Source organism: Monodelphis domestica, chromosome 1 (assembly GCF_027887165.1).
Source record: "Monodelphis domestica isolate mMonDom1 chromosome 1, mMonDom1.pri, whole genome shotgun sequence".
Classification (NCBI taxonomy): Eukaryota; Metazoa; Chordata; class Mammalia; order Didelphimorphia; family Didelphidae; genus Monodelphis; species Monodelphis domestica.
This window is the reverse complement of record NC_077227.1, coordinates 694238444-694263106: the sequence shown is the minus strand read 5'-3', so window position 1 is coordinate 694263106 and position 24663 is coordinate 694238444. Positions and strand designations below refer to the sequence as shown.

Here is a 24663-nt window from a genome sequence, read left to right as displayed (position 1 = left end):
TGTATAGTGGGTAAATTCTCTACCAAATACTTTTAACTCCACAGAATGGAATGTGCTGAGATGTGCCTAGGTAAAGGGCTTACTCATATTGATAAGATCATGGTGTTATCAAAAGTATGAAAACATTGACAAGCTCGACGATGTCTATAGAAGAGAGGAAGGCTCAAAATCACATGTCATTAGGATTAGGTGATTTTTAAGGGTCAGCTAGAAATTAAGGTATTTTTAGAATAAAAAGACCTACAGAGTTATGTGACAGTCTTCAAATACCTAAATGGCCATCTGATTGAAAAGAGAAGACACAGAGTCCAAGTATCTCCAGAGGTAAAAACTAGATCTAATAATAATAAGGAATAAGATAGTTTAAAAATAATTTTATAACAATTGAAGCTCTCCGATAATGGAAATAAGTTGCTCCTAAGATGGTAAATACTGTCACCAGAATTGCTTAGGCAAAGGGAAAATGAACCCTTGGATCCCTTTCATTTTGGAATCTAGTCTGTGTGTCTACCTGACAACAATAACTGCTAACTGAGTGACTAAACACAGCCTGAACTGAAGATGGTCAGCATGGATGGTTAATATTTCTTTGTTATTAAAGTTTAAAATAGATTTCAAAATTATCTAATCTAGATATGAAAAAACTTGTAGCTTATTTTACTGAATTATTAACTGAAAGCCTATATGGTAGTGAGCCAAAAAATAAAGCAGCCCATTTTCCTTATTTTAATGTCTAGTGATTTGTATCAGCAGATCAAATCAATGAGCATTTAGAAACCAGACATCTACACTCAGACTTAAAGGTAATCTGATCATGGTAAGGAGAAAGTGGTGACCTCTTACTTTAGAGAAGAAAAATTCTTTCCATATTTTGGATGACACATTTAGTCCAAATGAAATTATACTTCTTTGCTCATGATGATGTTCCTAAACCACCATCCACTTCCCACTTTTTTTCAATAGGGAACATAGATGATTGTCTGATTAATGTTTCTAAAACAGTTTATATCTCTCTTCACTACTCTATAACAGTTCATTTCTGTCTATCAAAGCCTGTTATCAGCCTAACATTTAAACCCCTCCATAATCAAACCTCACCTTGGTTATCCAACCTCATCTCTCACTAGTAACTAACACACACCCTCTATTCCAGTGAAGGTCAATCTTTTAGAGATTTTAGAGACAGAGTGCCCAAAATGCAACCCTCATGCTGCACGTGAGCCCCCAACCTTTCCCCAGACAGGGGAGGGAGAAAGTGCTCCCACTGAGCTGTTGGGCAAAGAAGCAAGAAATGTCTTCAGATGAAAGGGGAAAGGGAGCAGTCCCCTCCAGCACACATGTCATAGAGTCGTCAACACAGGTCTATACTACTGTGGCTGATTTTTTCACTGCTCTCACACATAACCTGGTTCATTTCTGCCTCTAGACGTTTACTAATACTATTCTCCTTACCTGAAGTGCCTTTTTCCTATCCCCAGTAAAACTATATAGGCATGCTTTGACTAACACTACTGAGTATCAAAAGGATTCTTTAACACTAGAAAGGAGCTTAGAGATCATCTAGTCTAAATTTCATTTTATAGGTAAAGAAAATGAGTTTTAGAGAAATGAAATGACTTAAGGTCTAACAAGCAATAAGTAGGAGAACTAGAATTAATTTCATGAGAACACGCCAGTAGGAAGAATAAAGTACTAAAAGGCAGAGAATTTCATCAGAATAGAAATGAACAAATATAGGACCTCCTGGGCAAGATGAGCATTCCAGTTATTGTAGTCTAGTTATAATATCTTTTTCTCATCCCAATGGATGACTATAAACCTTGTGGTAAATAACAATAAACATCAATTAAACTTAATTTGAACTATTTGCACTTAATTTCAATATATAAAAATAGCTAAAATAACTTGTTAGTCATCTACTGGGTTCCATCAGTTTTTTTGGTCCATTTATTCTGATATAAATATTTAATGTAGTCACAGTGTATGGTCTGTTATTCTGGTTCTGCTTTTTTTCACCTGGCTATACTGTCTAAAGGACATTATTGCAAAAGGCTGTTGACTGGGACAACCTGCAGGGCACACTTGTACTTCCATTCATATAACCTTATCTGATCTCAGACTATAACCATCTTCTTTGTAGTTTGTCCCAAATGATTCTATGATTCTGGGATACCAACATAAGCTTGTTCTCTTACTGCTCCAAATGTGGGCAGGGGTCTTCTAACTCTTCTGAGTTAGTCCATGATAGCATACAGTTCAGTATTGCACACAATGTAGATTCCCCAATAAATGCTAGATCAATAATTGTGCCCAGAGTTGTCAGTGACCACACATTGATAAAACAACCAGCTTAAGTGAGAAATATAGCTTGTGGTTAAGGGACATTCTCTCTGTGTGAAGGTAGCTTGGTCAATGTGAGGATCAGATTTATGCTCTTGGCAGACAGGTTCTGTTCTAACCAGTCTAGACAGGCCCTACAGAAGTGTCCATAGAATGCTCTTTCAATGACTTCTTTGTTTCTACTTCTAATTAGTGTTTTCTAATTTGGGTTCTAAAGTTCTTGGGGAGAAAAGGAATTGAAAAAATCATATGTTGGTGTTGAAAGGGTCCCTGAGAGGCCATTTAGCTCATCTCCCTATTGTTAGGGATGTTATCTAACTCTTTTTTTTTTATTAACTTATATTCAAATATATACATTAAGGTCCTGAGTATTCTATTAGGTGTTTGTGGGGAGGATATCAGGATGACTAAGATCAAGTTCTTGGACTCAAGGTATTTACTGGGGTATAAAAATGAATGTTTAATTAAATGAAATATTAATAGGGAGATTTGAGTTACATAAGGCAATAGTGATGTAAAATACTCCAGGAAATCAAAGGATAGGTAATTATTATAAGCAGAGAAGAATCCACCTTTTAAAAAAGATTCTCAAGGAGATTCTGCAATATCACTCAGAAACCTAACCCAAAGTTGCAATTCAGGAAACTTTTCTAGTTCTAACCTTAATTTCTTATACTGTAGTAGAAATCTACACCTTACTCTGTCCCCTGTGGACACTGAAAATGACCATAGAGGAGTTCACTAGGTGGCTCAGTGGATTGAGAGTCAGGTCTAGAGATGGAAGGTCCTAGGTTCATATTTGGCCTCAGTTACTTTCCCAGCTGTGTGACCCTGGGAAAGTCACTTAACTTATTGCCAAGCCCTTACTGCTCTTCTGCCTTGGAACCAATTCACAGAATTGATTCTGAAAGAGAAGGTAGGGTTTTTTTAGAAAAAGAAAAGAAAATGGCTATAGAGAAAGAAAAACTTTGGTAAAACAAACAAAAAAACCTCTTTTATCACTTTAATTTCTAGTGTGACTGAAATATCAAAAACCAGAGTGACTCAAAGAAGAAAAAATAGGGTCAGTAGAAGGGATCACAACATTCCTGTGGGTTTTCTCTCTTTTTTTGCTCAAGAGAAAAAGCTCTTGTTATTTCCAAGTGTTACGACATCTTTGTGGAAGGGGTGAGCCATACCTTCTTAAAGGCCTAAAGTGAGGTCACTGTGTGATAGTTAAAAAAGTTATTGTAAAAGATTGGGGGGGGGGGGAAGGATGGCAAATTTAAATATAGCCAGTTCTTGTTTGATACATTTATACTTGTAGGAGGCTGGTAGGGGGAAAAAAAACCTTAGAAAATCAAAGAAATAGTCCTGTTGGCCACCTCCCCAGACTCATGAGCACTGGTTGTCTAAATGCTATAGCTGCTGAAATGTCAGCAGATAAATCTAGCAGGCACACACACACACAAAATTCATTAGTCAGTACAATTCCAAACCTTGTAGTACTTGCTCATCAAGACTAAAAATCAAGACTTAAAAAGGTTAAAGGAAATGCATTTTAAAATTGCTTTCCCCTAAAACATCAATCATTTGATGTAATTACTGGTTCCCCTGGTTTCTCCTCTTCATGTGGTAATAACATATGGAATACTGTATGCATAGTGGCTGAACCCACAATCCAAGTATTTGGCAGCATCATATGATGTATCATATCCTGTCATCCAGTCATGACTCACGTCTAAGTGAAGGAATTTTCACAAAACAAATCAGTCATCACTCACCTGTTCACTGTAGAGAACCTGGACATTTTTGATGATACGACAGTATTTCTGAAGAATTGCTACAGCCTGAGCCAGTGGCATTCCTGAAATAAAGCAATGTTATCAGTTTAGTCACTGATATGACAAACACAAAAAAATTGCCACAATGGGTAAAAAAGCACTAATGTCATGTGTAGTAGAAAGAACAGCAGAGTGGGAGTCAGGAGACCTGGGTGCTGGTCTCTGCTCTACCACTACATAATTATGTTATTCTAGGCAAATCACTTCTCTCTGGATCACAATTTATTTGTTCTTCATTTGTAAAATGAGGGAATCTGACTAGATGAGCTCTAAGGTCTAACATTCTAACTATGGCATATAAACATTAAAAAAATAAAAGGATGGTTATACTAACAAAGAAAGCTATTTTGTATATTGTTTCAATTAGGAGTCAGCTGCTAAAACATATGATATTCTTTCACCCAAATAAAAAAGGCTCTCATTATTTAGCACTTTATATTCATGTTGCCTTTCTACTTCTCAGTGAATTAACACAAATTATAGGACAGGATAGGTCTCACTGTATATTTCCATTGTAATCAATTATTGTATTTTACATAATTATAACTTCAAATTTTGTGATTTTGAATACACATGACCACTTGATGTATTTATTATTTATATTAATCAAGATCTGGCTATATACCCAGTTTTAAAAATCCAAATTCCCATAACAATTTTTCAAAAGGTTAAAGAAGACTCAAGTACATATTACTATTCAGGACAGATTTCTAATATACTATATTCTTAGAAGGCAAGAACACAGCCTATTGTTTTCACCCTATTCATCTTGGTCCAGCTAAGTGAAAGGTTTCTAAGATATAACAGGAGTTGCTAGTTTTTAGAACAAAAACAATCATACAACCTATAGACAAAATCATTGCTTTTTTTCCTTAAGGCAGAAGAGAGATGGGAATGCCAAACCAAATCAAAATCTAATTGTGACTCTAAAGTAAGACATTTGTTAAATCTGTCCTTGCTTATTTTATGATAATGAACTTTTAAATGAACTTCCTTTTCTCACTTTAAAAAAAACTCACAAAAACGCAAGGTCTGAGTTAAAATAGTGGTTTGGTGGTGTTCCTTTGCCAATGGGTAAGTGGCTTTTCACCACTGTCTAAAGAGTGTGACGTCACCTGTGCTTTGACTTGGAGGTTCAGAGAGCTATTAGTTCAAATGACACCCCCTCTCTTTACAGAAAAGGAAACTAAGCCCCAAAGAAGAGAAGTAACCTTTCCAAGGTCATAGTTTGTAAGTGACAGAGCCAGAATCTGAACCCAGACCTTCCGACTTTTATGACTGGATCTTTCCCTTTGGACCACACAGTTATTTCACACCATTTTTTTTCTTTTTTACAGGAATATAACAAGAGACAAACAAGATCAACCTTACTGGAATTAATCACATAAGGAAATAGATGCTTAAAGATGAAGCATGTGATGTAGCTATTTTAACCATATACCATGTGTTAACCCAAAAAAGGTCATTCTCCTAGGAAGAGAGTGATTCTCCAACAACTTGAGATCAGTTTCTTCAATCAACTATTCAGTCACCAGGATAGGAAGTATGTGTTGGCCAATTAGACCAAGGGACACTGCTGATTAGTAATACATATCTGAAGTCTTTGACCCAAAGAATTATTCCTCCAATCTCCAAAAATAACAGATAAAAACTTAGTAAAGAAGCTGTACCTATATGAGAGAAAAGGGTGTGTGATCCACTTGGGGAAAAAACAGCAAAATTTGCTCTAATGGTATGTTTGCTAAACAAAGCTCTGGATTAGTATTAGGAGCACAAAAAAACAACTGCTTGCTTTTCACTTGACAACGGACAAGTCAAATTTGCTGATCTATTTTCCACACTGGTATGACATGGATGTAAAATTAAATTTATATACATTTTTTTCATATGAACCTATCATTAAGTTTTCTTTCATTGTTGAGGAAACTTCCTTTATTTTTAAAAAAGTTTAATTAATTAATTAATAGTATTTTTCCATGGTTACATGATTCATGTTCTTTCTCTCCACCCTTCTTATCCCCCTCCCATAGCCAATGAGCAATTCCACTGGATTTCACATGTATCATTGATCAAGACCCATTTCCATATTATTGATATTTGCACTAGGGTCTACATCCCCAATCATATCTCCATCAAACCATGTGATTAAGCAATTGTTTTTCTTCTGTGTTTCTACTCCCACAGTTCTTTCTCATAAGTCGCTCAGAATTGTCCTGGATCATTGAATTGCTACTAGTAGAGAAGTCCATTACGTTCAATTGTGCCACAGTGTATCAGTCTCTGTGTACGGTGTTCTCCTGGTTCTGCTACTCTCACTCTGTATCACTTCCTGGAGGTTGTTCCAGTTCCCATGGAATTCCTCCAGTTTATTATTCCTTTGAGCACAATAGTATTCCATCACCAACATATACCACAATTTGTTCAGTCATTCCACAATCGAAGGGCATCCCCTCATTTTCCAATTTTTTGCCACCACAAAGGGCGTGGCTATAAATATTTTTGTACAAGTTTTTTTCCTTATTATCTCTTTGGGGTACAAACCCAGCAGTGCTATGGCTGGATCAAAGAGCAGGTAGTCTTTTAAAGCCCTTTGGGCATAGTTCCAAATTGCCTTTCTGAAATGGTTGGATCAATTTACAACTCCACCAGCAATGCATTAGTGTCCCAATTTTGCCACATCCCCTCCAACACTTATCACTTTCCTTTCCTGTCACATTAGCCAATCTGCAAGGTGTGAGGTGGTACCTCAGAGTTGTTTTGATTTGTATAAAGTTTTAAAGACTTATTGATAACTAAATCACTCAATTCTATATATCCTAGGGAAGGAGAGGGGATGAGAAAGACTCCAAAAAAACTAGCCTGATACCTTAGGTTATAAAAAGACAACAAAACACTGATACTATAAAATTATACTGTCCCAGAAGAACAAATATTCCAAAAATGGTTCAGTAACTCAGTATGCTCTGTCAGAAATAGAAAAACATATTGTTTCCCAACTGTTTACATGCAAAGAAAGGAATTCTTCCTTATATTATTAAATCAGTTGGCAAGAGGCAGGTAGGGGGTCACAGTAGATGGAATTTGGGGACCTGGAATCTGAAAGACCCACTCTTGGAAATACCTCCTGCTCTAGACTTGGACTTAATGTACTCTCTCAGCTAGTTCCCTATTAGTGTAACTAATGAATTCCCCTGTGAGATGGTTGGATTACTTGTATTCAACCTACATATTTCCATTGGATTAGAACCAAATACCACATTTTTAGAATTACAACTTCAAATAATGCAAATCTGTTTATCTAGCACATATATATTCTTTGTATCCAAATATGTAGTAAGTTACTCAGGCATGGATTCTCCTGTTTTTTAACAAAAATCTCATTTTAGTTATCAGTTTTCTAGAAGAAAATTGGAATTTTTTCTTTAAATCAATGGCCTTGCTCCAAATCTTTACTGAATCTCAGAATGAGTTGGAATAGCATTAACTTTTGTGCAACAACTGCAAAACAAATTGTAAACTTACTTTTCCTTTAAAAAAAAAAGCTCCTATTTGTATAAAGCTGAATTTTTTCATGTTAATGAAAATCGTAAAAATATCAAATAAAGAGAGCTGGAGTAGATGACTTCAAGGTCCCAACATGGCTCTAAATCTATGATCTTAGAAGTACACAAAGCATTATTTGGGGGGTGGGTAGGTGGCTCAGTGGATTGAGTCAGATCTAGAGATCTGTGTTCAAATCTGGACTCAGATACTTCCTAGTGGGCAAGTCATTTAACCCTCATTGCCTAGCCCTTACCACTCTTCTGTCTTGGAATCCAAGACTGAAGGTAAACCAAATCGCCTGCCAGCACTGGGAAGGGGATGAAGGGAAGAAGATAAGTCAATTGTATAACTAAGGAAAACTTGTGTTTTGTTAATATTTATAATTGGTATAACTTTTTTTTATTAAAAAAGAATAATGTTTATAAATGATTAAATAAAATATATAAGATTATAAAGAGGAAAAAAGCATTCTACGAATGTGAACTTGGCAGAGTAGAAAGAGCACTGGATCTGAAGTTGGAAGATGGTAAGTTCAAATCTCATGGCTGTATGACCTTGCACAAATGCCTTTCAATCTCAACCACTTGTGAGGAGGAATAGCCTAAGTGATCTCAAAGGCCCCTTCCATTAAAAAAATTATATATCTCCAAAGTAACATCAAATTAAATTTACAAATAAGTGAATTTCAAAATTCTCCACTAATGCTGAAGCATCAAAATCTCTTCCTAAAATTGCTTCTTTGAACAGGATGATCAAGGGAAGAAATAATTCCCTTATCATTTCAAGACTGAAGAGCTGAAAGTCAGTTTTTGTACAGTAGGGACCTGGTTTTCCAGGGGTTAACGCTGAAAAGCTGGACTTATCATTTACCTACCAGTTCTACTTCGAGTTCCAGGAAAGGCTAGAGGTCAGCAAAGAGAGAAAGGTGAAGGGATAGCTAGGTGGCTCAGTGGGTTGAGAGCCAGGCCTAGTGAAAGGACGTCCTAGGTTCAAATCTGACCTCAGACACTTCCTAGCTGTGTGACCCTGAGCAAGTCACTTAACCACCAATGCCTAGCCCTTACCATTCTTCTGCCTTAGAACCAATAGGATGAGAGAGAGAGAGAGAGAGAGAGAGAGAGAGAGAGAGAGAGAGAGGTCTTGGAGGAAAGTACTTAAAGATGAGTTATAATAGGGCAAACAACTAAACTGTCAACTTGGTTGCTTCAGTATTATCATGTTCCTTCTTTCCTGACCCATAAGATTTTAAATATTCATTCCAATTATATTCAGATTCCAGCTTCAAATTGTGAGGTACTCTTTCATTGTGCAATTGTGGTTTGTCTAACTCTTTGAAGATGAGACCAAGCATGGATAATCGTGTTTGGAGGAAGGAGAGGGAGTTGAACACAGTAAGGTAATTTCAAAGCTCAACCTTGAACTCTGCTCTGCTTTTTACACTAGACAGTAACTTGAATAGATTTAGAAAAAAGGATGTAATTCCACTAAATTACTAATTCTGTTCTTTCTTATTTGGATGAAGCTATGTTATTTAGCCCTAGCTAAGACTTCTGAGAATAGCTGATTAAAAACACAAAAACAAATCACTCTCTCAAAAGAGCCTAGTATTTCCATTTGAGTTTGTCATCACACTATGAACAGTCCAGAAAATAAAGGAAAAGCAACCATAGTTGAGGCCCCAGAAGGAGTACCTAAGAAACAAATTTTCACTTAATTGAATTCAACCAATTTTTAGTAAGCACCACTGTGCCAGGCATTGAAGACAAGAGACAAAAATCAAACAGTCCTTGAGATAAAAGGAACTTTTAGTCATTATACCCCATCAAGGTCTGTAACTTAAGAGATGAAAAATCTCTCTTGGTACTTAAAACAAAGGCAATTTTGTCAGTACAGTAAGGATGGAGTCTGTATATTTGGGTGCAAACTAAATCACCACTAAATTACTCAGAATATGTTGAACTTCAACGAGGCGAAATGAGGAAGGCAGGGTCTTTAGTGGGAAAGTGTTTAGAAAGGTGCCTTAAAACATAAAAGAGATTCACAACTTGTTTGCAACAACAACTTCTCCCTCCCCCTCCTTTTCCTAGAGGCCACACACTGAAATACCGGGCACTCGTGTTACTAACATGAGCAAACCAATCCAAGCCCAAGTAAACAGAAAGGTGAAGAAGATCTGGCTGGGAAGGGGGAGGGATTAACCTCAGGAATCAACAGGGAAAACCAACAAACAAGAAACAGAAGGAATGGAGGGACAAACCTCCAGTCAGTCAACCAGCGTTTATTAAGCTTAATAAAGACTTAATATTAAGTCATATTAAAAGTCTTTATTAAGACTTAATGTTAAGCTTAATTAGATTTAGTAATTAAAGTGGGAGCTCCTTGAGAAAAGGGAGTTTATTTTTCTTGCTTTTTTTTTTTGCATCTCCAGCCATAGGCAGGCACTTAATAATAAATAAATTAATAAATGACTTGATCTAAAAAATCTATTATAGGGCAGACACTATACTAAGTGTTGGACCTCAAGCTTCCACCCTGACCTGTTGTTATTCAGTGTCAAGCTCTTTGTGACCATTGACACTTCTATCCTCCACTGTCTCCAAGGCTGTCCACACTCATGTTGTTGCTTTCATTAACTATCTCATCATCTGCCACCCTTTCTCCTTTTGCCTTCAATCTTTCCATCCAGAACTAGACCCCTTTAAAGGGGGCTGTATAGGGGAGAACAGGTCCCCTTCCCCACAGAATCTAGGCTTGGGAGACTCTTTTTTTTGTCTTGAGCAATAATAGCTGGACGGAGGAGACTGGAGATGTCCGGAGTCGGAGGAAAACACTAGTGGGAACTGGGGGTGGGCAGGGAGTCTCTCATCTCCTCCCCACTTGCCCTGGGGTTATTTCTCAGGGTGAGGAAGGAAAATCCTGCCTCTGCCAAGCTATTACCGGTGCCAGTAACGACGCACAGCTCAAATCGGGTAACCCTAACCCTAAATTCATGAGTGGGGAACGGAGTCTTGAACATACCCGTGTGTGTACCCACACCAACCTATCTAGGGCACACACACACGGTCAGGGTAAGTTATGGGGTGAGAGGCATACGAGTAGTTTCACACTTGGTCACGGGCACACATTCGGGACCACACACCCACGCTTCCAGCTTCGCACTCAAGTCACATTCACCTAAAAGCATTCATAACTTCTCACCCCGGACAGGGTGTCTCAGCCAGCCCCCCACCCCCACCCCCACCCTCGTCCCCTGGCAATGAGTATGAGACACACTCAGACCATCCCCCCCAGAAAGGGGTGTCTCACTCCCGTATGCACACACACACATTCTCCCTCTCTTGGCGTCCCTTCGGGGTATTTCTGCCCCTCCTGGGGCCCCGTACTTACCTAGCGTGAGCTCCCATTGCTCGTTGCCCAGCGATCGCTCGGGCACCACCTCCAAGTCGAGCATTGGCCCGGCCGGCCGGGCCGTGGTGGAGCCCGGGCCTCGGTCTCGGTGGGCGCTGGGCGGCTTCCCGCGACGGTGGCGGGACCCGAGCGGAGGAGACAAAGTGCCGAGGCCGTCGGCGCCTTCCTCGGCGTCTGCTTGAGTTATCCCGGGACTCCGTGTCCCGTCTCCTCCACCTGCACCGCCAGCCCAGTCCGGCCCGCCTGCCGACGCCCCTTTCCTCAGCTCACCTCTCTTCACCTCCCCTCACCGGCAACGGCGACGGCGGCAGCGGCAGCGGCTGCGGCTGCGGCTGCGGCAAAAATGCCGTACGGTGATCGTAAAGCATGGAGGGGAGGGAGAAGGGGCGGGGCGGGGCGGGGCGAAACCAGGGGTGGGGCCTGAACAGCATCCCGAAAGGGGCGGGGCCGGAAGAGAGACGCAGCGTAGGGGAGGAGAAAATGGAGGAGGCGTTGCGGGCTCCTGGACTGGGGAGGAGTCGGATAGACTGTACCATCGAGAGGGGGAGACAGGGTTAAACTACTGGGCGACACCTGCCGGGGGGAGAAGGCTGACCTCGCACATGCATGGAGTAGCTCTGAGAATGCGGGTACTACTGAGCTAGCTGGTGTGGTTGAGCAGGGGCAGGAGAAGGGTAAGGGGCAGAATAAACCTGTCAGATTCTCCTATATTACTGAGGCTGTTTTCCCGAGGATTTCCCTTCTCTTCCTCCTCTACCCTCTTGACATCTACCCTCGCCTCTGACGAAAAGGGGGCCCTTCTCCGTTTTGTTCCTAGCCACCCCCCTCTCTCTTCTATCGACCTCCCCCCTTACGTCCTCCCACCCACCCAAGCACCACTTCCTTTCCTCCCTGGATCCTTCCCAGAGATCTACAAACCTGCCATCGCCTTCTTTCTCAAAGGCCACTAGGTGGTGCAGTTGAGAAAACCTGAATTCAAATTTGCCAGAAAAGACTTGGTAGCTGCTTGGCCCTGGGCAAGTCCCTTAATCTCTCCTCCTCAGTTTCCTCATCTGTTAAATAGGTGTTAAATAGCACCTTTCTCACAGGGTTGTTTTGAACATCAAATGAAATTATGGGCTTTGCAAATCTTTAAGCATTATTGTTGAAGAGACCAGAACTAATAATATTGGACTCTCCAATAGGGGAAAGGCTATATTAGTCCTAGCTTTAGGATAGCCCAAATCAGAATTAGCTCAGGTCTCTTCTTCTACAATGGCCCTTCTACAAACATCTCTAGTAGAGTAGATGACTGTTGAACTTGGAGTTAGGAAGAGCTGAATTCAAATTCAGCCTCAGACACTTACTGGCTGTGTAACTTTGGACAAGTCACTTCATATCTATTGCCTCTGATTACTCATCTCTAAAATGGTAATACTAATAGTGTATACCTCCCATGGTTGTTGTAGAGATCTAACAAGATAAAATTTGTGAGGTTCTTTCCATACCTTAAAAGCTATATGAATGCTAGCTATTATTATTATTATTATTATTATTATTATTATTATTATTATTATTATTACAGAGGCATCTAACTACTCTCCACTGCTGGAAAGATCCTTGCCGGTGTTATCCTCAACAGACTCCTGTCATCTGTTTCAGAGCAGAACCTGCCTGAATCACAATGTGGCTTCCGACCAGATCATAGCACCATCGACATGGTCTTCATGGTGAGGCAAATGCAGGAAAAATGCCTTGAGCAGAACCTGAGTCTCTACATTGTCTTCATAGACCTGACAAAGGCGTTCGATATAGTGAATAGGGACGAATTGTGGGTGATCCTTAGCAAGCTTGGTTGCCCAGCAAAATTTGTCAAACTGATCCAGCACTTTCTTGTTGATGACAGGGGAAGTCCTATCTGGTGGAGAGACTTCAGATCGCTTCAACATCTCCAATGGCGTGAAACAAGGCTGTGTCCTCGCTCTGGTACTATTCAACCTATTTTTCACCCAAGTATTATGACATGCTGTGATGGATCTAGACCTGGGCGTCTACATCAAATACAGACTGGATGGCTCATTATTCGACCTTCGCCGCCTGACTGCAAAACAAAGACAACAGAGAGACTCATCCTGGAAGCTCTCTTTGCAGATGACTGTGCTCTCATTGCCCACCAAGAAAATCATCTTCAAACCATTGTGAACAGGTTCTTCACCACAACAAAACTGTTTGGCCTGACTATCAGCCTCAGCAGAACAGAGATGCTGTTCCAACCTGCACCAGGGAGGCCAACAAACCAGCCATGCATTACAATTGATGGCACACAGATTTCTAACGTCAACACTTTCAAGTACCTGGGCAGCACCATCGCCAACGACGGGTCCCTAGACCACGAGATTAATGCCAGGATCCAAAAGGCCAGCCAGGCACTCGGGCGGCTGCGCTGCAAAGTCCTCCAACACAGAGGTGTAAGCACTGCGACAAAGCTCAAAGTGTATAATGCAGTGGTCCTCAGCTCGCTCCTGTATGGTTGCAAGACATGGACACTGTACCGGAAGCACATGAAACAGCTGGAGCAATTCCACCAACGCTCCCTCCGGTCAATCATGAGGATCCCATGGCAGGACTGAATCACCAATCAGGAAGTCCTCGACAGAACCAACTCCACCAGCATCGAAGTCCTGGTCCTCAAAACCCAGCTACGATGGTCTGGACACGTTATCCGCATGGACCCACAGCGAATACCAAGACAGATATTCTATGGGGAACTGTCAGCTGGACTCAGGAAACAAGGTTGACCAAAGAAAAGATTCAAGGATCAGCTAAAGTCCAACTTGAAGTGGGCTGGCATTACACCAAAGCAACTAGAACTCGCTGCCTCTGACAGAAGCAGCTGGCAAACCCATATTAACCATGCCTCCTCCACCTTTGAAGATGAGCGACGTCGACGTCTTGCCGCTTCGCATGAACGCCGACACCAGGCTACAACCGCACCTCCCGTAACAACTGGCGTCCCAGGCCCCATGTGCCACAAGCTCTGCGCCTCAGCCTTTGGACTCCAAAGCCACAGGAGGGTACATCAATAGATGATAATGCACAAAGACAATCGTCATTCTCGGTCACCGAGAGACTACCACTATTATTATTATTATTATTACTTATTACAGAGCTATACCAGCTTTTTGAGAAGAGGAAAGAGCATGGGGTCCTGAAATTTCATCGGAATAAAAGGTCTGAGAATGAGACAGGATCATAGACATCATCTCCTTCAAGGATCACATTTCATAGATGAGGAGACCACCGAAGAAGGCAATGGGGGACTCTGGGCAAGTTACTTAACACCATTTGCCTTCTCTTTGCTCTTCTCTCTCTTTTTTTAGACCCTTGCCTTCTGTCTTAGAATCAATACTGTGCATTGGCTCTAAGGCAGAAAAATATGAAGGGCTAACCATTGGGGGGTTAAGTGACTTGCCCAGGGTTGGACAGCTAGGAAGCATCTGAGGTCAAATTTGAATCCAGGACCTCCCATCTCCAGGCCTGGCTCTGTATCTGTTGAGCCAGCTAAAGTTGTTAGAGTTGTTATGAAGACAGAGAGCAAGGGGAAGAAGAAGGAAGAAGAGGAAGAAGAAAAAGAAGAAGAGGAGGAGGAAGTGGAGAAGAAGAGGAAGAAGGAAAGAGAAGAAGAAAACAGCAATGGCAGTGACTTGGTGATGACAATGATGGTAACAACAAGGGTTGAGATCTGAACTCGGGTCCTATCCTTCCAAATACAGGGCTCACACATCATACTGCCTCCTTGGAGGGAATTTCATTTAGAAGGTTCCCCTGAGACGATGTAATTTGCACAAAATTGCCTGCAAACAGGTGTATCTGGAGGCTTTCAACATCTTTGGGGAAGAACCTCCTGCCATTCAGACTCAGTACTAGACATCCTCGGTGACAGTGGCACACTCACTTTTGGCATACATGCGTCTTCCTGTTTCAGTCAGTAGGCATTTTAAGTGTCTATTGTGAGTATGCACTTGCCTTAAAGCCTGGGATACAAAAAGAGGCAAAACTCCTTGAGGACAGGGGCTGTCACTGTTTTTGGCAATTTTTGATATTCCCAGAGCTTACCCAGTGCCTGGCACATAACAGGTGCTTACTAAATGTTTTTTTGACTGATTGATTTGAGTCTAAGTGGGAAAGATGACATGAAAACAACTGTGTACAAACAAGCTGTATACAGGAAATTGTAGATAATCAATAAAAGGAAGGTACTAGAGATAAAGGAAGGTACTAGAGATAATAGTTAAGGCTTCATGATATTAATAATTAGAGAGCTGTTGAACAATGTAAAATAGATCACAGTAGAGATGTATGACCAGAAAATGGGCCAGTGAGAGACCAGGAATCAGGCTAGCTAGCTTGTATGCATCATTGGTGTTCTAGGAGTGCCAAGAGACTGAAGAACCACCAGGAGGATGTTTACTGGGAGGAAGATCACAAGAGTCCTACAGGATAAGAAAGTATGGAAGGGTTGTGATCTTTGTTGTTATTCAGTTGTCCATAACTCTTTGGAACTCCAATTTGGGGCTTTCTTGTCAGAGATACAGGAGTTATTTGCCATGTCTTTCTCTAACTCATTTTACAGATGAGGAAAATTGAGGTCAGCAGAATTAAGTGACTTGCCCAGGGTTACACAGCTAGTAAGTGTTTGAGGTCACCTTTGAACTCAGGTCTTCCTTATCCCAGGTCTGGCACTCTAGCTACTGTAATATTTAGCTGTCCTACTGTGATCTTTCTAATCTAATCTAATTTAATTTCTAATTTCTAATCTAATTTCTAATCTAAAGGAATCATTCTAAATACTGCATGGCCTCTTCCGACCACTGCTCCCCACCTCCCTTTTTGCATTTCTTTCTCCCATTAGGTTCCATTTATTTAAGCTTTTAATAGCTCAAAACCTCACTAAGACTTTTGGGATATTCCAGTATATCTTAGAGTATGGAATGTACATAGTCATTTATATTTTGTCTCCTCCATTAGAATGTGAGCTCCTTGAGTTTTTGCCTTTCTTTGTATAAAGTCACAGCTAGATGGCTAATGGATAGAGAACCAGGCTTACAGACAAGAGGTCCTTAGTTCAGATCTGGCCTCAGACACATCCTAGCAGTGTGACCCTGGACAAGTCACTTAACTCCAGTTATCTACAGCTCTTCCATCTAGGAACCATTACTCGGTTTCATATAACCAATCCTAAGAGAGAAGGGTAAGGGTTTAAAAAACAAAGGATAAATGTGCTATCTCTTCATTTACCTAATTTTTACCGTCTATTAAAAAATTCCAAATTCCTTAATCCAGCATTTAAGGTCCTCCAAAAGGTTGGGCCATTCTAAGCCAGAAGATAAAGGTTTAAAAAAAAGAAGAAAGGGTTTAACTGTGCTTAATACAGTACCTGGCACATGTTAGATGTGAGATTATTAAGATAATCAGATGCTTACTGAATAATTGGTGGCTCCATTATCTGTCTAGTGTAGGGGAAAGGACCCTGGATTTGGAGGTCTAGGTTTGAGTCTCAACTCTAGTATTTTCTACTTGAATTGCCCTGAGCAAGTCACTTAAACTCCCTATTTTATTTTCTTCTTTAAAATGGGGTTAGTGATGGAAGGGGAGGTGTAAGAAAGACATCTATGAGAGGTATGCCGGTAAATGTTTAACAACTAGCTCTTGGAGCAAAAAATGTACACTAGACATGCTTTTACTTTTAATCTGCATTTTAACATTTCCTCCATCACTTTCTTGAGCCTCAACAATCAACAAAACAATAAATCAAGCCTTGATTTGTAAGTATTTGCCAACTATTGCTGTTGTTCAGTTGTTTCAGTCATGCCTGACTCTTCCTTACCCCTTCTGGGGTCTTTTCTTGGCAAAGATAGCAAAGTAGTTGCAGAGGTGTAAAAGGTCACACTGAAGATTTAACAATCAGCTCTTCAGAGCTGGTATCAACAGGGTTCAGCCTGCTCCTAGGTTCTTTGCAGCTCTAAATCCTCAGCTTCTATGATATCCTAAACCTCCCCCTACATACTCCCGTCAGAAATATTTTCACAAACTGCTGTCTGGTATCCCTGTGGCTCCCGGCAGTCCAACATCTGCTCCTGGTTTAGAAGGAATTCTGCCTTTCTCCCTCTCAGCTCAGGCCATGTGAGGGTGGGGGTGGGAGAATCAGCTCACAAGACTGTCGTTCTTCACTCTCCCTAAGTATTCTTGGAGCAGCCAGTCAACCAGCCAGCTAAGAGCCTTGGCTCAGAGGAAGAGAAATCTCAGAGAAAAAGGTCTTTAGAGATCTCCTAGCAACTTTGTTGTTTTACAGATTTGGAAACTGATGCTTACAGAGATCTCTTGCCTGAGATCACAAGCAATAAAACCAGGATTCAAACTCAGCTCTCCTGGGTAAAGAAACTTAGCCTGGAGGACAGGAGAATTGTGTTCTATTCTTAGTTGTATGACTTGGGACAAGTCACCTTCTATCTAGAAGGCAGCTAGGTATCAAAGGAGAAAATCAGGTGGTACAGTGGGAAGTGATGGACCTGGAGTCAAGAAGACTTGAGTTCAAATCCAGCCTCAGGTGCTTCCTAGTTGTATGAGCTACCCTGGCAAGCCATTTAAACCCTGTTTACCTCATTTCCTCATCTGTAAAATGGGGATAACAATAGCACCTGTATCCCAGGGCTGTTGTGAGGATCAAATGAGACAATATTTGTAAAGCCTATTATTAGCACATAGTAGGTGACACAGAATTTCTTGGTTCCTTCTCTTTCCTCTGTATCACACCATTCTTGTTTATAAAACAAGATATTCAAGGAACCCTCCAACATGCTTTTTAGTTCTCACATTCTAGTATTTTGGCACTTTGTACTGCATTATATGAACTAGACCCTGCATTTTACCTGAGGGTGGGCATGTTAGCATTTGGGTACCTGAAGGTTGGAAGGAATCAGCATCTTTCCCCTGGGACTAATGATGAAGGAAAGGCAGATAGACACAGATGGAGATAGTTGGAGAAGAGAAAGACTGAATGAGAAGAAAAGAGAAAGAGGTGAGAGACAGAGAAATATAGGTGAGAAAGAAGAGAAAGGTGGGAAGAGAGAGACAGGGACAAAGCGGAGATAGATCTTTGTGTAGCTAGCTTTCAGCAGGACAAGGCTGAACAGGCAGGTATAAGCTAAGGGCTACCCTACCTCTTGAGAGTCATCAGAGTTGTGGCTTTGGTTCTGAACCTATTTTCGGGCTTACATACAGATAAAATTCTGCCTTGATACTCCTCTTAGAGAGGGGAGGAGATATTTCTTTCTTTTTTTTAAATTTTATTTGGTCAATTTCAAACATTATTCCTTGGTTACAAAAATCATATTCCTTCCCTCCCTCCCCTCCATCCACCCTTTCCGTGTAGCCAATGTGCAATTCCACTGGGTATTACTTGTGTCCTTGATCAGAACCCATTTATTTCCATGTTGTTGGTGTTTGCATTAGGATGTTCATTTAGAGTCTACATCCTCAGGCATATCCCCTCGACCCATGTAATCAAGCCGTTGATTTTCTTTGGTGTTTCTATTCCCACAGTTTTCCCTCTGAATGTGGATAGTGTTCTTGCTCATAGATCCCTCTGGGTTGTTCATGATCATTTCAGTGATCATGGAGATCTAATGGAGACTAATGGAGAAGTTCATTACATTCGGTTGTACCACAGTGTATCAGTCTCTGTGTACAATGTTCTCCTGGTTCTGCTCCTTTTGCTCTGCATCACTTCCTGGAAGTTGATCCAGTTCCCACGGAATTTGGAAGAGATATTTCTAAGCCCAGGAGGTTCCAGATCTAGCTGATTCTTCTTCTTTACTGGCAAGGCAGGTATGGTCCTTCTCTTACTCTCTGAAAAGGTAGGCTAAGCCTCAGACCATATAAGCTATGACTAACCCCTAAACACATATCTTATATGAGGAAAGTTCTTCACAAATACAGGGAATGAATAAATAAAGTATTTATTAAGTGCTTACTATGTGCCAGCTACTGTGCTAAGGTCTTGGGAATAAAATGATTAAAAATTAAAAAAAAAAAGACAGTCCATGCCATCAAGGAGCTTACATTTTCATGGGAAAAGACAACACATAAAAGGAAAATAGAAAGGGGATAGAATGAAGGTTTCTGGCTGGTAGAGAAGTCTAGAATACAGTCTGATGAGAGATGAAGACACAGTTGGCCTTGACATACTCTTAATTAATTTATTTATTTGGTTTTAAACACTTACCTTTCAACTTAGAACCAATACACGGTATTGATACCATGTATTGGTTCCAAGGCAGATGAGCAGTAAGGGCTAAGCAATGGTGGTGAAGTGACTTGCCCAGGGTCACACAGCTAGGAAGTGTCTGAGTCCAGATTTGAATCTGGGACCTCCTTTCTCTAGGCCTGATTCTCAATCCACTGAGCAACCCAGCTAGTCTGATACACTCTTTAAAAGGAGGTTCTGGAAGTAGTCATCCATTTAGAAGAAGAGATCAAAGAAGTGGAGGGTACTTCTAAGGTGTGAAGTGATCTCTCACACTGAAGAGATATTTGGGGAATCATGAAAGGGTCCTGAGGGAAGTCTTAATAAACTTTTGATTAATTAATTGACTGAGACAGGGAAGAAGGCAAAACCATTGTTTTCAACTCTGCCTTGGCATTCCTGCCTTGATTTTATCTCTCTCTCTCTCTGTCTCTCTCTGTCTCTGTCTCTGTCTCTGTCTCTGTCTCTGTCTCTGTCTCTGTCTCTGTCTCTGTCTCTCTCTCTCTCTCTCTCTCTCTCTCTCTCTCTCTCTCTCTCTCTCTCTATGTACCTGTAGGTAGATAGGTAGATATAGATGTGTGTAAAGATAGATAGATAGATAGATAGATAGATAGATAGATAGATAGATAGATGGATGGAAGGATAGGTGCACAGGTGGATGGATGGATGGAGACAGGCAGGCAAACAGATAGATGGATGGATGGATGGATGGCTAGACAGACAGACAGCCAGATCGATAGATAGACAGATAGATAGATAGATTGTTTAGTTGTTTTGGTTGTGTCCAACTCTTCCTGACCCCATTTGGAGTTTTCTTGGCAAATATACTAGAGTGGTTTACCATTTCCTTCTTCAGTTCATTACAGAGGAGCAAACTTAAGCAAACAGAGTTGAATGAATTGCCCCGGGTCACACAGTTAGCAAGTGTCTAAGACTAGATTTGAACTCAGAAAGATGAGTCTGTTGGTGGAGAGGAATGTTCTGCCTTGTGTGAGTAGTGGTGCAGAATTGGTGAGAGTGGAAGAGCTCCAGCCTTCTCCAGTCTCCTTCTGGACCTCAAAAGTTCCAATCCCCTTTGGGGTTCCTCAGGCTTCTGGTCTTCTTCAACTCTCTTTATGCATCCAGGAACTTCATGCTTCTGGCTTCCAGCTTCGTGAAGAAAGATGGATGATGCCAACCCCACTTCAAGTTGCTGAAGGAAAAGACTCAGAAAAAGAGGAGAGCTGGTGGCCTCCATTCTGTTCCGGCTTTGCTATTCTAGAGCCTATAGGGAGTTTGGACTCTCTCTCTTGGTTGCACTCAGCAATCTTGCTCCCATTGAGAAAGCTACTTTACTCTGTATTGTCTGGTATGCACTCTCCTATGAGTACGGTCTCTGATTTCTGTTTTAACAGCATTTGGATAAATGGATTTCTTGGCTATTTGCTATATATGTGTTCATTGTGGAACTGGTATTTGGTGAGAAAGAAGTTATGCCTTGGATATAGATCTTGGGAGGGAGGTTTCCCTTCCCCCCAAAACAATACAGAAGTGATCAAAAGTTAGATGGAACCCAATCATATCCCACAGACTAATAATATTTAAGGGAGCACATAGATATACTTCTAGCCTGGTGCCCTTTCTCTGAGGAGAGCAGAGTGAGTGATCTCCTGCTTCCCCTCTTGGCAGCGATGAAAGACTGCCTTGGAGAAGAGTTGGATGGAGATATCTACTCCATCTCCCTTTGAGCCATACAAGGACAGTCTACTGGGCTTCTGCCTCAGTTGCACATGCACACAAACACACACATGTATGTATACATGTACATATATACACACATGTGTCAAATATATTATATATGACAGCAGCAAAACCCTATATCTTTAGTGCTATTTTTTTGGACAGTGGCTCATTTCTTCCTCCATTTGGAAGTGGGGAGTGTCCCATGTGCTACATAAAATTCAGCATAAACAGGAGCTCTCATAATGCCTACCGGCCCCAAGGTGACCACTGGCTGCCTTTTTCCCAGGGTCTTAGCAATTTCTGTATTTGAGGCAGAAAAGGGGGGGGGAAAAGCAGCCATTTTTCTTCCTCGGCTCCATGCTCCTTTTTCCAGCATCTGGTTCATCTTAGTCATTTGGCTCCCCTCACCAGTAATCATCATCAATAATGTTTATCCACTGGGGCCTCATATTTCATATCTCATGTGTGGCGGCCTCCTGGCTGGTGAGACTTCCCGCTCCAGCTGGGAGCCTGGGGCCTCTGCTGCCTGCCTTCTGTCTCCCACTGATCCCTGGGGCTGAAAGGGGTTGAGGGGGGGGAGACTCCTGTGGAAGTTTCCTCTGAACTAATGAAATTCTGGCTGTCAGTTCAGCTTGGACTGTATGGCTACCCACTCTAGCTCTCTCACAGGTTCCCAACATTAAGGTACTTTTCTTCCCACATTTCTGGAATTGAGTGACCAAATCTACAGGTCCCCCCTCCCTACTTTCCTGCCTCCCACCCAACCCTGTGGATTGATTACTAGTTGTTCTCCCCTTGATTTATCTCCAGAAAGAAGTTTGATGGTCCTCCTTGGAGATATTATTAAAAAGCTTTTTTTTTTTTTTTAAACCATCAAACTCACTGGGTTGGAAGGCAAAAGGTCGAGGGCAGCTAAATGGCTCTGTGGATTGAGAACCAGACCCAAAGTCATGAAGTTCTGGGTTCAAATCTAGACTCAGACACTTCCTAGCTGTGTGATCCTGGGCAAGTCACTTAACCCCCATTGCCTTTCCCTTAACTGTTCTTCTGCCTTGGAAACAATACACAGTATTGATTCTGAGACAGAAAAGTAAGAGTGAAAAAAAAGGCAACAGGTTTGGACCAAATATCTGTGTGACTATGGGCACGTCATCTGTGACAGGGCATTTATACAAATAAGTAAATTGATCCCCAAAGCTCCCATGTAGTGCTGGCTTTCTATAGTCTAAGGTTCCTGACAGCTCTAACATTTTGTGTTGTAACCTAGTTCTATAGTTCTATGAATGAATTTAAAACAGACACACAGAGAAAATTTATTAGATTGATTAGGCTCTTACTAGTGCCAAGCACTAGAGATACAAATAGAAAAAAAATAGTCCATGTTCGCAAAGAGCTAACACGAAGTTAGCTGCAAAGTAGATGGCAAGGTCTGGGGAAGTCTCAGGATGCAATAGGCAGGCATTCTGCCCCACAGGAGAGGCCTTTGGGAAGGTGGGAGGTTGGCCTTAAGGGTCAGTGTGTAGAGAAGATTCTGGGTTCCCTCTAGCAGGAATGAGGATAAGGGAGAGTCAGAATTCAGCCAGGAGGAGAAAAAGGGGAAGGGATCTCTGGCTGGAAGATTGGGAGTAGGCTCCAGGGAGAATAAGGAGAGGGCAGCTATGCTTGGTTTCGGCTCCAACTAGGACCCTTCAGAGGCCCTCTGATGGACAGTTACAGTAGGGTAGGTAGGAGTTGGACCCTGCTCAGCACCAATTCTGGCTGGGGCCCTCATGGTACTCTCATGATATTTGGGAGGGGAGACAGGGAAGTTTTGTCCCAACTGCTATGAAACCACTCTACTTTAGCCAGTTTTGACCTTGTATATTATCTCGTAATTAATTTTTCTGGCAGCTATTTGTGTACCTGTCATAACTCCATCTAATAGACTGGGGTCTCCTTGAACAATCTATCCCACTTCCATGCCTTTGCACAAGCTGTGCCCCATCCTGGAATGCTCTCCCTCCTTACCTCCACCTCCTGGAATCCCTAGTTTCCTTTTAAGTTTAGCTCAAAGATATATCATACATGACTTTTCCTGAAGCTGCTAATTCTTCCCTCACAAAATAAACTTGTATTTATTTTGCATATACTTGTATATATATATTTTGTATATAATAATAACAGTGAGCATTTATATCACATTTGCTATGTGCCAGGTACTGTGCTAAGTACTTTACAACAATTTAATTAGTGTCTTATTTAGTCCTCACAACAATCCTGGGAGGTCCGTGCATGACTTGGGACAAATCACTTTTGATTTAAGAGGTAGTGAGGTAGCGAAGGGGGCAATTAGGTGGGGTAGTGGATACAGCAATAAGTCTTAAAGTCAGGAGGATCTGAGTTCAAATTCAGCCCTAGATACCTATTTGATGTGTGAGCCTGGGTAAGTCATTTAACTGCTGCTTACCTCAGTTTCCTCATCTGCAAAATAAGTATAATAATATCAGCTACTGTTCCAGTGCCCTATTAATACACCATGCCATCTAGCTGTATATACTTATATATGTATATATGTTGTCTCTCCCAATAGAATATGAGCTCTAGAGGGCAGGAAAATTTTCATTTTTGTATCTCCAGTGACTAGTAGGCATTTAATATAGGCTTGTTCAGTGATTGAATAAAAAGTTATGCCAGGTCTTGAATGAAACTAAATAAACAAAAACAAAACCCTCTAGTCTAGGAGTTCTTAGCCTGGGGTTTGTGAATTTGCTTTTTAAAAAAAGATTTGATAATAATGAATCATTTTTAATGATTTAAGGCAGGCTTCTAACTGCCTTAGCTGTATTTCAATATGATTGGTTTCCTTTGTAATACTACTTGTTTTCTTTTATGTACATATTTAAAAAGCATGATTGTAAGGAGATCTGCCCATAGACTTGAAGAGGTCCCTGATACAAAAAAGGTTGAGTCCCTGAAGCTTTTTTTTATTTTATAGATGGGGAAACTAAGACTCTGAGAGGGAAAGGAACTTGCCCAAAGTAAAAAAGAAAAAGAGGGGAAAAAAGTGAGCCATCCCCTCTACTTGTAGATTCCCATCCTTACCTCGACTTCCCCCAGCATAATTTCCACTATATTGTGCTTCTAGGACTTGTGACTCTCAGAACAGTATTCTTTTCTATTACGTACCCTCTATTTGGTTGTATGACCTTTAATGGTTTTAATTAGTTCGCTTTTAAAATATTTGAAAAACATTATAATTTCTAAATTTAAAGGAACAATGACTTTTTAGGGTCAAAAAATCTATGATCTTTATTAATTTGATGTTAAAGGTGGCCATTTCTTGTTTTTCTTCAACTAAACCTACGTAGAAAGCTCATTTGAATTGGTAACTGAACTTATATATTTTTAAAAGCCTTGAACCAGATTAAAAATGGAACAGTCAAACACTCCAAACCAGATATTTCCTTTGGTGTGGGTCCCTGGTATTCGTGTCCTGTCTGCTCTGAGGAGCCTGCAAAGGACAGCAAAATATTGATGCTAAATGTCATGGTGGTGACTGCTAAA

General features: G+C 41.0%; 2 protein-coding genes across 2 annotated transcripts in view; one reads left to right on the top strand and one right to left on the bottom strand.

The window, feature by feature from the left end:
* The window catches only part of PHAF1 (phagosome assembly factor 1), a 75401-nt gene extending 63931 nt beyond the window's left edge, over positions 1–11470 (bottom strand). The window contains exons 1-2 of the mRNA XM_001364522.4: positions 11094–11470; positions 4104–4186 (exon numbers count right to left, since the gene is read on the bottom strand). Coding sequence (XP_001364559.1) covers positions 4104–4186; positions 11094–11157 — 147 coding nt within the window. The 5' untranslated portion in view covers positions 11158–11470. The remainder of the gene's footprint in view (positions 1–4103; positions 4187–11093) is intronic.
* Positions 11471–11572: 102 nt separating this feature from the next.
* Positions 11573–21985, top strand: LOC130455130 (uncharacterized). Its single transcript, XM_056803451.1, has 2 exons — positions 11573–11788; positions 12679–21985. The coding sequence occupies exon 2, from the start codon at positions 12812–12814 to the stop codon at positions 13721–13723; it is 912 nt and encodes a 303-aa protein (XP_056659429.1). The 5' UTR covers positions 11573–11788; positions 12679–12811; the 3' UTR covers positions 13724–21985.
* The last annotated feature ends 2678 nt before the right edge of the window (positions 21986–24663 follow it).

Bases quoted from the DNA above. Each gene is read 5' to 3' on its own strand.
- LOC130455130 (XM_056803451.1), top strand. From the start codon at position 12,812: ATGGTCTTCATGGTGAGGCAAATGCAGGAAAAATGCCTTGAGCAGAAC.